The 16,805-nt window shown below is 47.8% G+C and overlaps 1 protein-coding gene across 1 annotated transcript; it reads left to right on the top strand.

Moving 5' to 3' along the window:
• The first annotated feature begins 1,150 nt into the window (after nt 1–1,150).
• Nucleotides 1,151–1,570, top strand: LOC136357402 (uncharacterized). Its single transcript, XM_066312650.1, has one exon. It carries the CDS (start codon nt 1,151–1,153, stop codon nt 1,568–1,570), a length of 420 nt encoding a protein of 139 aa, XP_066168747.1.
• Nucleotides 1,571–16,805: the final 15,235 nt, after the last annotated feature.

Raw genomic sequence — 16,805 nt, 5'->3', positions numbered from 1 at the left:
CAGCATTCAAGCTTCTTTATAGTTGTTTTGCTATGTGAACTTTCAAAGATGTTGTCAACTTTAGGTTGTACGCATCATATTTTGCCAAGCAGTCGGTATATCACTTGGATCATATTATTTGGGGATTCACACCGCATATGCTATATATTGGTATCAAGTCACTTGGTTGACTATAATTATCAAAAACCACTCGGTTAATTGGATAACTTATTCCTTGACTATATGTTTGGTTTGTTCAATTAACTACATAGTCGGTGCATCTAGTCGATGCATCTGACTTTATTTTTTCAGCCCTCCACAGTCTTCTGATTTGGAAAAAGTACTCGGGAGATCATGGCGAAGATGATTGAAGCACTCGGCTTTGGAGTAATCTAGTTCGAGAGAAGATTATCTTTCCGACTGTGAAGGTCTCAGGGGCTACTGTGGAGATTATGGGTACCCCATACCCACACGGCATGGTTATCCGACTAGTTATAGGGGATAACTTATATCTATGTAATATGTAACAGATCATGACTTGGGTGTTACGTTTCCTTGTATATTACGGAACGGCCTAAAGTCCTGATTTAGGAAACCGATACCGTATTGGTTAAGGTTTCTATCTTGTAATCCTGCCCCCCATCCTATATAAGGTGGGCAGGAGGCCCTCTAGGGGGCATATGAGACAACTAGATCGTCAGATCTATAATACACCCGGCGGATTCAAATCCCCAAACAGGAGTAGGGTATTACCTCTCATTGAGAGGGCCTGAACCTGTCTAAATCCTTTGTCTCCACATCCATCCACTTTTAGGTCTCGTGCGCTACCCCGTTTTATTATTGCCGAAATCATGTTTCGACAAGTATTGATCTGACGATCAGGTTGTCTCATGCCCCCTAGAGAGCCTCCTGCCCACCTTATATAGGATGGGGGGCATGATTACAAGATAGAAACCTTAACCAATACGGTATCAGTTTCCTAAATCTACTTTACAATCTTATCAAATTAGGACTTTAGGCCGTTCCATAATATACAGGGAAATGTAATACCCAAGTCATGATCCGTTACATATTTCATAGATATAAGTTATCCCCTATAACCAGTCGGATAACCACGCCGTGTGGGTATGGGGTACCCATAATCTCCACACTCACCGCATCATAACAGACAATGGCTCCCAGTTCATCAGTGCCGACTTCCAGTATTACTGCATCGGATTGGGAGTCAAGATCTGCTTTGCATCGGTTTCTCACTCAGAGCAATGGACAGGTCGAGAGGGCAAACGACATAGTGTTACAAGGGATCAAGACCCGTGTCTACGACAAACTCATGTCACACGACAAGAAGTGGGTCGAAGAACTCCCCTCTGTCTTATGGGCCGTGCGTACCACATCGACAACGTCCAACAAGGAGACACCCTTCTTCCTCGTGTATGGCTCAGAAGCTATGCTCCTCACGAAGCTACGACATCAGAGCACACGAGTACAGAAGTACTCCGACGAGGACCAGGAGGAGCAGCGAAGCGACGATGTGAATCTACTCGAGGAACATCGAGAAAAAGTTGCCGTTAGAGCAGCCAGCTACCAGTAGGCCCTTCGCCGATACCACGAGAAGCGCATCAGAGCACGCATACTTTCAATCGGCGATTACGTCCTCCGACGGGTTCAAAACCAAGCAGGGCGCAACAAGCTCTCACCCAAGTGGGAAGGACCATACACGATCACGGAAGTCTTGCGGCCAGGTGCATTCAAGATTGCATACGATGGCGATGGCCGCGAGTTAGCAAATTCCTGGAACATTGATCAATTGTGTAAACTTTATGTATAAATCAATAATTTCCATACTTGTAAGACACCTTACGATTTCAATAAAGTTGATTTCAGGTAAAGATTACAGTCAAAGTGTTCCTTCCTGACGATCCCTTACCACGACAACACCTAGAGTTGAAACCTATCCTCATGTCTCTTTACGCCGTCTTGACAAGACCTCAGAGGAACCTATGGGAACTTCGGCTGGGGACGCCTAAAGCGGATAAGGCCTTGTCGGATCATGTAGAGACAAACGAAGATGTAAGATCTGGTCATGTAAGAGTTCTTCAACTTCACGGCTAGGGGCTAGGGTCAGTGCTTTTTCAACCAAGGCAGGTCAAGGGTCCAAGAGCCTTGTCCTCCGAGAACGATTCTCTGACTACAAGGCTGGGAGCTATGGAGAGCGTATAGCTCTAGTGACTGATCGAAGTCGCAAAGTGAGAAAACGCTCATACACGACATACCCAGAGTAAGAAAACTTAGTTAGATAGATTTCTTTTCTATTTCACAAGCATTTCTTACAAAGTCATAAATATCCCAAAATATATTACATGTCTCTTTGAGATATCTTTTCTACAGGATACAAGAATTACCAGAACGGCCAACGCCAATCCATGGACCGAAAAACCTTCTCGGCAAGCGGCGCCATCGTTTGCGCAAGACCGTCGATTTCTGCAGGAGTCCTCCGAGAACGCGAGAACCCTTCGTGGAGGAACTCGAGGTGCAGCTGAGGGCGGTGATCTCGGATGCAGGCCAGCACATGCCCTTCGGCGTACCGGCTCGATCGACGACACTCCTGCTTCAGGGCCTCATCGATACATTTGCCAATCCCTTCGAGCTGTGCACAAGCCTCATTACGACGAGATGTAGCCGCCGCCGACTCCTCGGGATCTCCGCGATGAACTCGGAGCTCCCTGCAGACTCCCGTCATCGCTGTGCAGCAGCTCTTGAGGTACGAGTTGAACCACACCTCGCGACCTCGGAGAGTCTTCACAGCCTGGTCCCTCTTCACCTTCACCATGTCCCTCTCGAGCTCGGCGACCTCGAGCTTCGTCTTCCAATATTGGATTCGACGATCTCGGTCAGCCAACGCGTCCTCGAGATCTGCCCAGCACGGAAAAGACCAAGTCAAGCCATTCTTCTCATCTGAGAACGCGGCTAATTAAGTCATTCCGAGCATAAGGGGTGAAGAAAACCGAAATGCAATCGCCATGTTCGCCTCCACGGACGGGCTTTGGCTGATCTCCTCTCGTGACACGTATGGCTCGAGCGCAAGTGCCGGGACGATCACCGGCATGTCAGGGAGTCCGTGCTGCTGGACGTCCTCGACATCGACATCTCTACAGCGACAACAAAGTACTCAAAATCACATGCTAATAAGGCAAGGGAAGCAACTGTATAAACAAAAGCAGTTTGAACCCACAAAGAGCTTTACAGCATGCTGATTAAAGGGTACATGGGAAAACAGAATCCTACTCTTCAAAAAGGGGGAGAACAGACTTCCCCAGGTCACTGATTTCCTCCATCACACCCTTGCGCGCGTCATCGGCGGCCCCTTGATCTCGAGCCCTCTTCAGGTCCAGATCGGGATGCGCCAGCCTCACGCACGCAAGGACGTGGCACGCCCCGGTGTAGATCCCGTTGGACGTCTCCTCGCCGATCGTGGCCGCATGCTTGGAAGGGATCTCCTCCATCGCCGTAGCCAGCTCCGCGAGTGAGGACATCAGCGAGAACTCGTTAAGGTTCGCCGGGATGGTGGTCGTGACGCCGCACTCCCCGGCGAGCTGGTGTAGGCCGGTGTAAGATACCCGCAGCGAGCCGTGGATCTCTGACAAGTTGTTCTCGAGCTCCGACATCCGGTGCTCAAGCCCTTGCCGCTGCCTTTCGTTGCCGGCCACCAGCTCCCTCATCTTCAAGAGGTCCTCGCAGGCCTCCGGCAGGTCACGCGCTATCCTGTCAGCACGTTGGTTCGCCGACGACGCCGCTGCCCTGGCCTCCTTGATCTCGCAGCCTACGCCGCGAGCACCAGCCTGGAGGATGCGCTCCATCTCGACTTGGAGCTCCCCCCAGGTGAGGGCATCGGCAGGCGGGCTCCGAGCAGGCACAAGGCCGACGGCGAGGCTACTCGGTGTCACCTCCCGGTCCCTAGTGGCGACCACGACGTCTGTCGAGGCTGCCGCAGGGGACGCGCTGGTAGTCGCACCGGTCCCACCTTGCGCCGCCTTCACCCGCGCCGCCCTGCGAAGAGTTTTCTCTTTCTCATAAAGCTAGGTGCTCAAGAATTTGTGAATGGAAAAACTTCAAGAACGTCTACTTACTTCTCGTCGATCGTCACCAGCCTTTGCCTCCGTTGAGGAGGAGGTGACGCGCCCGAGGCCTATGTGAGATACGACGGTGTGAGGTTCAGTCATTCCGACAACGTGTTTAAAAACAAGAGAGACTTACCGCCAGGCTTGGTGCCTTCCGACGCGTCCCGAGTACGGAGGAGAACTTTCTCCCCTTCTTCGGAACATTGCTGCCGCTCGTGGTGGCAGCAGCCGCGACGTCGGACGCCTCCTTGGTGATACCCTCCTTCAAAGACGTCACCGCCTGGTGGTCCACGAGTGGCCCGATGACATCCGTCAGAGGGAGAGCCTGCATAATGTGAAGTCACAACGCGATCCCGGGAAGAAAGAGGTAAATGAGTCGTCGAGTACACTCACGTTGATCGCAGCCTCGCGTTCGGCCGGACCCTTCTCGCAAACGGGGACGGGGATGTCGCCTGCCGTCGTGGGGACGCTGATCATCACCTGGCCGATGCGGCACGCCACGGTGTCGTTGTCCAGACCTGCAGATCGAGAACAGGAACTCGATAAGTCAGGAGAAATAGGCACATTCGAAATAAAATCTGAAATACAAGGAAAAATACCCCGAGGAGAGACCCGGGCCGTGTCCTCTGGCCCCAAATAATCGAAGGCCGGATGGGTGCGGGCCTGGAGCGGTTGGATCCGCCTACCTACGAAGTCGGTAGCGACTTCGTACCCCGACAACCCTCGCATTCGAAGTCATCGATGATATCGATGAAAGACTGGAGGGAGGGAGTCAGGGCGGGTTTGGCGGTCCACTCGGGGATCTTGTCTGGTTGTTCTTCAGGGACAACAAGGACAGGATCCGAGTTCTCTCTCTGAAGATAGAACCATCTCGCCCGCCATTTGTTGCGAGAAGAGGGGCACTGGAAGGGGATGTAGCGCGACTTCAGGCCATCCCGAAGTCGGAATCCAACACATCTGAATACCTTGTTGGGTTCCATCTAGCGCAACTCGTAGTAAAAACGGAAAAGATCAAGGAAGGGCTCTACCCCAATGTAGGTCTCGCAAAGATAGGAGAAAAAGCTAAGGAATGTGATGGAATTGGGGTTCAGGTGAAGCAAGGAAAGGCCATAAAAGTTCAAGACGAGCAGAAGAAACTCGGAGGGCAGAGGAAGAAAACCGCAAGAAATGTAATCCTCAACCGCAACCATACGGCCTAGGATAGGTTTGGGTTCAGTACCTCCTGTTTCCCTTTGCATGGTCCCGCGACTAGGCAGGGCGCTGTCGTCCTGCGACTTCTTTAAAGACGCGGTGGTTGAGGTGGATTTGTCAAGATCCATCGCCACCGGAGGATCGCCGGAGAACAAAGCAAGATGAGCAAGCTAGGGTTTTCTCTGCGGGAGCGGAGAAGACAAAGGGCGTTTGAAGGCTGGAGAGTTCTTTGGCAAACAGACTTCAAATGGATTCCCAAATCCCTTTAAATAAGCGCACTACCGATGGTGCGTATTCCAAGGAAAGGAGAGAGATTGCCGCCGGAAAATTCTGGTTTCATTGCGCGTGGTAGTTTTCAGACTTCAATTTAAATTCACTCATGACCGTTGGACTTCATACGACATTGTCGATAACTCTTTGTCTCTACGGTTCTCATGCCGAGATCGACCAGATGAGTACGACAACGATTCTGACATCCGAAGTCGCGATCGGTTACATAAGTTCATTTAAGCAGAAGTTGGGGGCTACTATCAGGGTTACAGATAAGGTATACCCTCTATCCTTGGATATACGTTGTATACTGATATAGTATACCCGCGCATATACGGATAGTCCCTGTATATGTTAAGGAAATCTATCATGTAATAGAAACAGAATCCACAGATGGAGGGAGTCCAACTCGAACAGAACTGAGTCATTACCATATCGTGAGGGGTCCGATATCTCCGAGTTCTACTTGGAGATCAACTGACCCACGGTATAAAAGGGAACCCCCGGGCGGGACCTAAGGCATCGAATTGGACCACCAACACATCCACCACAGCCTACGAAGTCAGAGCCTACAGGAGCCAAGTCGCCGGGTGATCTAGTCGAGCCAACTCGACTACGGTCTCATCGGTATCATCGAGTTCCACTATTCCCTTTGTAATATGTGGTTTCCATCATATAATCCCATAACAACTGGATTAGGGCTATTACCTATTAAGGGGCCTGAACCAGTATAATCCTTGTCTTTTGTTTACTTGATGTCGTACTACGTAGATCCTCGCACCAGCGTACCCCAATACCCTCTATATCCGGTCTACGGGTATCCCCCGTCGACAGAGGGTGTTTCCGAAATTACAAACCGAAATTGCAATCACTTTACAAGATACGGTTAATTACATCAAATGTATTAGGAATTACAACCATACTGTCACAATAAAATGAGATTTATATGAAAAAAATAGAGAGGCTCCATATCTTGCAATGACTCAATAGATGAGAACCGACAAGTGGAGCCTTTCACATCAATTGATGACTCAATTGTTGATAGTGGATGGCCTGATACAGATGACCTTTCACATCACTGGCCAATATATAATATGTAACCAAGCTTCTTAAGGGCAGTAGCAGTGCGTCGTCAAAATTTGAGGAGCCTCGCATGCCACATGTGCAGGAGAACGCCCAAGAACAATAGTCCACAGTGCAGATTTTTGTAAGTGGGGCCCACCAATCTTTATTCCCTTTTACTTTTCATCTACCCTCTATCTATCCTCTAGTCTTCGTTCCCACCAAAGAAAGTCACAGAACCATGAACTCCTCCCCACCGACGGAATCAGCAAGGCGGCGACCGGACCGATGGCTGGGCGGCCCAAGTAGCGAGCGAGCGGAGCGCCGGGGCGGTGGCGAGCTCGTCCTCGCGCGGAGCCGAGCGGAGCGCTGGAGCGGCAGCGCGGTCGTCCTCGCGCGGAGCCGGGCGGAGCGCCAGCGTGGCGGCGAGCTCGTCCTCGCGCGGAACCGGGCGGAGCGGCGGCACGTCGACGAGCCCCAGCTGGCGCAGATCGAAGGGCGGCGCGGCTGGCGAGCCCCGGCCGGCGCAGATCGAGGGGCGGCGCGGCTGGATCCGCCGCTCCTTTTTCCCGGTCAGCCCCGCCCTCCCCTCCTCGCTCCTCTCTCCCTCTCTCCTCTGGCACGTGTGGGTCCCGCCGGCTAAGACGAGGAATTCGTAGCCAAAACTTGCTCCGTGTTCTTGAGGATTCCGCGCGAATTGCCAATGTGGCACCGAATATTCGGTTCTTGGGTGCGAGGCTGAACGCCACCTCGGTGCGTTGGAAACGCCCTTACCGACAAAGATAAGGTTCCCGCCCTATGCAGATAGCCTCTTTTGCACTAGTAAAGGCCCTAGTAGACAGTTGTCGTTTATGTATGCTACAAGGTGTTGGCCGGATGGTACCTTGGTTGCAGAAGCAAATTGTTTGGCCCAGCTCGCAAGCCAAGGGAGCAAGTCAGCAAGCAGTACAAGTACATGGCTATTTTGCCATATAAACAAGATAAAATTTGTTGTATGCATGTTCAAAGAAAAAAAAGAGAAAATTTGTTGTACACCCGTGGAATTTTAGTTGATCTTTTCTATATCTATGAGATTTTAATCCCTCCTATACCCATTCCATCATATGACCGTTAGCTTTAGGCATGGAAGTGTATTGATGGAAGGGTAGAATCTGATTTACGAGACTATTATATCTATGAGTTCATTCTCTGTGGTATTATTTACAACAATGTTTATCATTTACTCCGTCCGTCCTATAATATAAGTGATTTTATCCATTCTACTAGTCCCACAATATAAGGGATTTTGCTATACTACTTGTCACATACTCACATCCATCAACTCTAACTCAAATTTCTATCTATTTTAACCTCCAACTACCCACTCACCACAATCAAAATCACATTTAATAGGGTATTGTAGTCTTTTCTTTTCATCCTTATTTTTTCCTAACAGGGAATAATCCTTTATATTATGGGATGGAGAGAGAGTATATAATGTTAACAAAAGTGTAACACTTATATATTATTAAAATCACTATATATAGCATATATTTGGATGCTGTGAACAACATATTTATGGCATGCTATATATACTATCTAAAAGAAATGGTATAACAGTCTAACAAATGTTTTCCATCTTAAAAAATGCTACACAAACTTTTCTTAATATGTATTAAATTTTTATAACATGGCCACATAAAAATCTATGAATATTGTGGTTACACAACGAACTCCTGAATTTTCAATAGTACATTTTCAGAATTTATACATTTGTTCTCTATGCAAAGGGTAAAACAGACTTTTTCACATTTATTAAAGGATGGAATGGGTACACAAGTGATCAAAACCAAAACAAAATTTCAGGGATATACAAACAAATTAGCAAAACTAATGGCCATATAAGGGATCTACTCAAATTGAAAGAGTGGGGTACACAATGAATTTCTTTTATAAACAATAGAGAGGCTCATCATGGTTCTCCTCTTACCATGCTCTCTTCCTATCTCCAAACTCTAGTTCTCGAGTTCCAATCCCATGCTTCATCCCAAATCCAAATCCCAGTCAACTGCTTCTTCCCGATCTATGAAACTATTTCTTTCTATTAGTATCACCATTCCCATGCTTCGTCCCAAATCCCAATGTATTGCTTTTTTTTTCGGTCTATGAAACTATTTTTTCCTATTAGTATCGGATGACCTCGCAATGGTGCAAACTGAGCTGCCCTATCAGATCGCATCCTTCCCTTGCACGGACATGAGGTTGCCCTTTTCCATCTTTCGGCTGAGGAAAGAAGACCTGCAACCTCTTGTTGATAAAATTGCCCATCGGCTGCCTAGTTGGAAGTCTGAACAAATGACGCCCATCGGTCGTGTCACTGTGGTGAATGTTGTGTTAAGCTCAATCCCCGTATATCTATTGGTGGCTATATATCAATGCACCAAAATGGGTGATCAAAGGAATTGACAAAGTCTGCCGTGGCTTCCTTTGGGCGGGGAAGGCCAGCGTGCATAGCGGTTGTGTTGCCAAGTCAACTGGGCCAAAGTTTGTGCCCTCAAGAAATATGGTGGTTTTGGGAGTGCCTGATCAAGAGCGAATGGGCATCGCCCTTAGATCCTGCTGCTTGGCTACAGAGGATTTCACTAGAGAAACCTTGGTAGAGATTCAATGTACCAATCTCCCAGAAAGAGCACAACTTTGTGGTAGCCTCCACGTTATGCTTGGTGGGCAACGGGGAATCAGTGCTTTTCTGGGAGGATAAGCTGCTATCTATGCACTCCCTGGCGCCATCCATATACACTACTGTCCCAGCACACTTCAGGTGCTGTAGGACGGTTTTAGAGGTACTTCAGGTGAGAAGATGGGCTAGGGACATCAATGGAGCACTAGGGATCCAAGCAATTCTTGAATTAATTTCTTAACCTCTAGACCATTCAGAGATCAATGGAACATCTGTCGGATCAACCGGATTCCCTAACCTGGAGAGTCCATGGGGGAATACGCTTCCTGCTCGGCCTACCAAGCCCTGTTCCTGGGAAGAATACATTTCCAATCCACGTCAATCTGGAAGTCGTTGGCACGTCCGCGGTGTCGCTACTTCGTTTGGCTAGTAGCTCTCAATAGGTGTTGGTCAACCGACCACCTCCACAGCCGCAACTTACCACACCCTGATCGTTGTGTCCTTTATGATCAGTGCGAGAAGAGTGATCTTTTATAGGTCATGTGCCCGAAATCTTGTCAGCTTTGGTGGATCGCCCTCAAAACGATTGGGTGGCCTGGGTGTTTGCCGATGAATGAGACCTCTTTTCACCTTTGGCTTTGCAATAATCGGAAGAAGATAACCAAGGGTCACTGACGTGTGTTCGCCAACATTGCAGCCCTAGTCACAAGTACGATCTAGAAGAAAAGAAACAATCGGGTCTTCAACCAACAACGGAAATCCTAGCCTTAGGTGGCAAAGGCTATGGCCAGTGAAGCGGAGCTTGGGCGCTTGGCCAAATTGGCGGTGCCAGTGCTACGAGTTTAGCTGCTAGGAGTCCACAATCGTCATCAGCTATACCGAGAATAGGCCTCTATCTGTTTGGTTCTATCCTGTTCCCTGTCTCCTTTTTTTTTTCTTTTCGATTCCCTTATAAATAACCTATATTCTTCTTAATACAAAGATGTGCTTCTTACGTATTAAAAAAAAGTATCACCAAAACGCTTGTATCGTTAAGTTGGATATCAACTTGCTATTAATTTGAAGTTGAACTTGGTGTTCACTGGGAAATTCATAAGAACAGTGAGAAAATAATCATTACAATAGATCGAGTGGAGAAATTCCTCTCCTGATTAAGTTCATGAAATTCTAACATGATCAGCTGCCAAACTTGTGAAACCATGTATTCATCCCCTATATAGCGACTTTTGATCCTTCAAAACTATGACAGAGCTTCAAAGACTGATCGATTGGGTGGGAGAGGCATATCTGTCATGCTAAGTAATTAGAGAGAGAACACAAGAGAATGGGTGGGCTGTCAGATCCCCTTAGTTTGGCAATAAATGGCCTATCATATCTATCAAAGTCACGCGAAACACATGAATGTGTGTTCTGATGGTTTAGCTGTCTATGCCACGGGGCACAATCAGAGAGAGAAATTTAAAATGGTATAGCTATCTATGTGGAGCACTAAATTTGGAAAGAAACAAAAACACTCAAATTCTATATAGCTAGTTGAAAATACCACTCCAATCATCTCTGACATGAGAAAATGCAACTTTAGACGATATAAATTGAAAATTCTCATTAACTCATACTTACTTCTTGAAATGTCATTATACTGTGGCGTTATAAGTTTATTTTACATGAATTGTACACCATATGTCATCGCTTCTGTATCTTGAGAATGAGCTCCAGTACTCACTCTTTATGGACATGTACTCCCTCCGTATGCTCTTTTTGTTAAAGACGTTTTAGAATATGCACAATTGAACCTCAAAATCTAAATTTATTAATATGGAGAATGATTTACTCTCTCTGAGAAGATATCAAGATGTATCGTAGTTTTTACTATTATATTTTGGTACACCGACAACCGTCATAAGGTACCAAATTAATACTATCAAATATAAAATACGGTATACCAAATTAATACTATCAACCGTCATAAAGTACCACAAAAATATCAATATATGCCCAGTCTTTCGAAAATGCTCATTGAAATACAATGTGCATGTATGTTCGTAGGGTTGAGTTTGCGCGCATTGTGAGCGCCTACATTTATACTGTGTTTCTAAAAAAATATCACAAAAATATTTAATACAAAAAAAAGATTCGATATATAAAAATGATATTAATAGATTTACTCGAAAACATTTTCATGTACAGTTATTATTTTAATATTTTTATAAATATATGACTAGAGAAAACATTGGTAAACCATGTACACTAGGAGACCACCGACCATGTTAATGTCACTGCATATTTTATAATATAGGGAGTATTATAGACAATAAGTTGAAGTAAAGGATGCCAGGATGTATTAATCAATACAAAAGGTCATGCAAACATACTAGTATCTCTACCATTTATTTGGTTTCACACGTGCGCTGTCAACATCGCATGCATAAGTAAAAAAAATCTCTGATTCAAAAAACCAAACATCATTTTCATAAATCCTACCTACAACAAAAACACAACCAATCATATATTAGACACATACTATACCACCAAAGTACACACCATCCTGATCTTCATAAATTCTACATACCACAGCCATGTTTTGGTTTGATTCCAAAACTCGCCCTACTAAATAATTGGCATTGTTGTCGAATGGACAACTGCGTCACGTCGAAGGACGTGGTTACTCAACAGTGTTGGAAAAGCAATAAATGTATTGATTGATAAAATTTTTGGGGATCCCCCATTACATGGCCCTGGGGGTCTATTTATAGCCTTAGCACAGGCTTACACCTTCTAGGATTTAGGTTTATAGGGGATTTTACATGGTTGCCCTTATAAAAGGGATATTTAAATGGGTACGCAGTGTCATTTGCATATATGGGCCTTTAATGGGCCGATAGGCTAGGCCTGGTCTATGGCGAAGGGGCCTTAAAGGTCGGGGGCGGCCTGTTGGGCCTCCTTGATGCCGAACTCGTCATGGCGAAGTCTTTGTGGTTCGCCATATGCCCTTCGCCCGAGATGCCTTTGCCCGAGAAGCCTTTACTTGCAGGGTACCGACGCGGCTTTCCAGCCTTCGCCATCTTCGCTTATGGCTTTCGCCATAGGGCTTCACCCAAGTGATCTTGACGGCTTTACAGTCTTCGCCACCTTCGCTTATGGCTTTCGCCATAGGGCTTCGCCCAAGTGGTCTTGACGGCTTTGGCTTGAATCCTTGCTGGTACTATGGTTTCGGCAGGTCCGGCCGAAGGGCTTCATGGCATGCCTCCAACAAGCCCCTCACGGGCAAGGGTGAGTAAGGAGCTTTGGCCGGGACCGTGCAAACTATACGGTATGGCATGAGGCGTCCCCTTTCGGCCGATGTTCCTGCCGAAACCTCTTTTTAGACTCCTGCAGAAAAAATATGAACACTGGCGTTCGCCTTTCGAGAATGGCGAAGCTGTATTATGACACTGGTTGATTATATTTTGCCAAGTTTGTCTGCTTTGCATGATTCTTGACTTGTATTTTTTCCTTCCCCTTTTCCCTATTGCTTTAGCGGGGATTTCGCCGAGACTCATGCGTTCGGCCCCCATTTGGGGATTGACGAAAAGATTTGTTGACTTTTCAGCTTTTGACTTCCGTTTTTGACTCGTAGCATTTTGCGCTAGGAAAAACGCTTGTGTTTTGCGTAAGTCGAATGTAACGGCGTTCGGTATCTTTATTCCGAAACTAGCTGTCGTGGTTTCAACGTTCGGCGAGCGATGCTTTGGCCGATTCGTTTTCGCCTTTTTATGGCGAAGCTGTAGCTTCTTTTCTTCTTTTTTTTTAAAGTATGTGCTTTCGCCTGATGGAGCTTATGTGTGTTTCAAATTTCTTTTTGCTAATGTTCGCATAGTCACTTTCGTGCTTTCGTTAGGTCGAAACATGTCGGCCCCTTTGCGTAATTTAGCGAAAAGATTTGTCGATTTTTCAGCCCTCATCATTCGCTCTCGACTTTTGGCATACGCGTCCAGAAACGCTTAAGTATTTGCATAAGTCGAGTATAGCGACGATCGGTATGTTTTCCGAAAACGAGCTGTCACGGTTTCAACGTTCGGCGAGCAGTGCTTCGGCCGGTTCGTATCGCACCCCCTGGCGTTTTCGTTGATCAAACGTTTGCCTTGGGGTTTTTCCACGAAATATCATACACAAAAAAGGCGAAGACACCCATGAATTTTTATATGTCCGAGCGCCAGTTTGCCATTGCCCAACGTCGATATAGCATAGTCCCCGTTTTTCCTTCTTCACTGCTTAAAAATTTTTGTTGATCTAACAACTAGCAATGAAGAAGATGCTCAAGGGGTAGTCCTTCGCCATTGAGGACAGCTTTTGCTGATGAATCGGATCTAAAGTCCGAATGTCTTTTGGCGGGCAATGGAATTTATCTGTAACTTGTGCTTTTTTGGCAAATAAATGTGGTGTGGTGCGTGTTACGGCTGTTCGGCTCGTACTTCCCCTTTTTGCCTTTGGTAAAGGTATTTTTAGGTACTTTGATCGTTTTGACCGTTGCCGGCATTCGGTCTTTTTGCACTTCGACCTTTTTAACCGTTACCGGCCTTCGGTCCTTTTAGGTACTTCGACCTTTTTAACCGTTGCCGGCTTTCTTCGTTTGCCTCCAGCGAAGATTACCCTTGGCGAATTAGCCCCCAGCCCTTGACGCCGTACCTCATTGGTATTGTGGCGAAGGGCCTGGGTGTGGCGAAACCTATTCGCCCCCAGCCCTTGACGCCGTACCTTATTGGTATTGTGGCGAAGGGCTTGGGGGTGGTGAAAGGTGTCCAGAGGCTTGGTTGGCTTCGCGGCCCCCATTTTCACCTCTGGACTTAACTCATTTTCGCACCCAGCCCTTGACGCCGTACCTTATTGGTACTGTGGCGAAGGGTGTGGGTGTGGCGAAAGGTGTCCAGAGGTTAGGTTGGCTTCGCGGCCCCCATTTTCACCTCTGGACTTAACTCATTTTCGCCCCCAGCCCTTGATGCCGTACCTTATTGGTATTGTGGCAAAGGGCTTGTGGCGAAGGGCTTGGGGGTGGCGAAAGGTGTCCAGAGGCTTGGTTGGCTTTGCGCCCCCGTTTTCACCTCTGGACTTAACTCATTTTCGCCCCCAGCCCTTGACGATGTACCTTATTGTTATTGTGGCGAAACCTATTCGCCCCCAGCCCTTGACGCCGTACCTTATTAGTACTGTGGCGAAGGGCTTGGGGGTGGCGAAAGGTGTCCAGAGGCTTGGTTGGCTTCGCGGCCCCTATTTTCACCTCTGGACTTAACTCATTTTCGCCCCCAGCCCTTGACGCCGTACCTTATTGGTACTGTGGCGAAGGGTGTGGGTGTGGCGAAAGTTATTCGCCCCCAGCCCTTGACGCCGTACCTTATTGGTACTGTGGCGAAGGGCCTGGCTGTGGCGAAACCTATTTGCCCCCAGCCCTTGGCGCCGTAACTCATTGGTATTGTGGCGAATGGCCTGGGTGTGGCGAAACCTTTTCGCCCCCAGCCCTTGACGCCGTACCTTATTGGTATTTTGGCGAAGGGCTTGGGTGTGGCGAAAGGTGTCCAGAGGCTTGGTTGGCTTCGCGGCCCCCATTTTCACCTCTGGACTTAACTCATTTTCGCCCCCAGCCCTTAACGCCATACCTTATTGGTATTGTGGCGAAGGGCCTGGGTGTGGCGAAAGGTCTCTTCGCCCACAGCCCTTGACGCCGTAGCTTATTGGTATTATGGCGAAGGGCGTGGGTGGGGCGAAAGGTGTCCAGAGCCTAGGTTGGCTTCGAAGCCCCCCCCCCCCCCTAGCTTGGACTCAACTAATTTTCGCCCCCAGCCTTTGACGCTGTACCTTATTGGTACTGTGGCGAAGGGTGTGGGTGTGGCGAAAGGTGTCCAGAGGCTAGGTTGGCTTCGAAGCCCCCTAGCTTGGACTTAACTAATTTTCACCCCCATCCCTTGACGCCGTACCTTATTGGTACTATGGCGAAGGGTGTGGGTGTGGCGAAAGGTGTCCAGAGGCTAGGTTGGCTTCGAAGCCCCCCAGCTTGGACTTAACTAATTTTCGTCCCCAGCCCTTGACGCCGTACCTTATTGGTACTGTGATGAAGGGTGTGGGTGTGGCGAAAGGTGTCCAGAGGCTAGGTTGGCTTCGAAGGCCCCCCCCCCAGCTTGGACTTAACTAATTTTCGCCCCCAGCCTTTGATGCCGTACCTTATTGGTACTGTGGCGAAGGGTGTGGGTGTGAAGAAAGGTGTCCAGAGGCTAGGTTGGCTTCGAAGCCCCCCAGCTTGGATTTAACTAATTTTCGCCCCCAGCCCTTGACGTCGTACCTTATTGGCACTATGGCGAAGGGCATGAGTCTGGTGAAACCTTTTCGCCCCTAGCCCTTGACGCCGTACCTCATTGGTATTTTGGCGAAGGGCTTGGGTGTGGCGAAACCTTTTCGCCCCCAGCCCTTGACGCCGTACCTTTTTGGTATTGTGGCGAAGGGCATGGTGTGGCGAAAAGGCTCCCTTTTCACCCTTTTGGTCTGGGTTCCCCACGGACGGCGCCAGCTGTTGTCAAATGGACAACTGCGTCACGTCGAAGGACGTGGTTACTCAACAGTGTTGGAAAAGCAATAAATGTATTGATTGATAAAATTTTTAGGGATCCCCCATTACATGGCCCTGGGGTCTATTTATAGCCTTAGCACAGGCTTACACCTTCTAGGATTTAGGTTTACAGGGGATTTTACATGGTTGCCCTTATAAAAGGGGTATTTAAATGGATACACAGTGTCATTTGCATATATGGGCCTTTAATGGGCCGATAGGCTAGGCCTGGTCTATGGCGAAGGGGCCTTAAAGGTCGGGGGCAGCCTGTTGGGCCTCCTTGATGGTTAACTCGTCATGGCGAAGTCTTTGTGGTTCGCCATACGCTCTTCGCCCGAGATGCCTTCGCCCGAGAAGCCTTTACTTGCAGGGTACCAACGCGGCTTTCTAGCCTTCGCCATCTTCGCTTATGGCTTTCGCCATAGGGCTTCGCCCAAGTGATCTTGACGGCTTTACAGTCTTCACCACCTTCGCTTATGGTTTTCGCCATAGGGCTTCGCCCAAGTGGTCTTGACGGCTTTACAATCTTCGCCACCTTCGTTTATGGCTTTCGCCATAGGGCTTCGCCCAAGTGGTCTTGACGGCTTTGGCTTGAATCCTTGCTGGTACTATGGTTTTGGCAGGTCCGGCCGAAGGGCTTCATGGCATGCCTCCAACAGGCATCTTCAATAATAACTCTTGTTTATTTGGATTGAAGCTGAATTTTGCCAAGTCAATATGGTTGTCTCTTCCTCCTGAAGTCACCTTCGGAAGATCAGGAATCTCAAGCGAGAAAAGCAATCATCTTCATCCACTTAGTGATTTCATGGTAGAATGATGTTCACAAAAAATTGTCACGTAGTTTGCTCCCTACAGATCGGGGTATCTTTCTCAAAATAATAATAAAAAAAACTAGGATGTGAAATTTGAAGACCGGGCTAAGTTCAAATATGGATAGAGGCGCGTTCAAGCA

Source organism: Oryza sativa, chromosome 7 (assembly GCF_034140825.1).
Source record: "Oryza sativa Japonica Group chromosome 7, ASM3414082v1".
Lineage (NCBI taxonomy): Eukaryota > Viridiplantae > Streptophyta > Magnoliopsida > Poales > Poaceae > Oryza > Oryza sativa.
The sequence above is the reverse complement of the archived record's forward strand: the minus strand, read 5'-3'. Positions and strand labels throughout refer to the sequence as shown.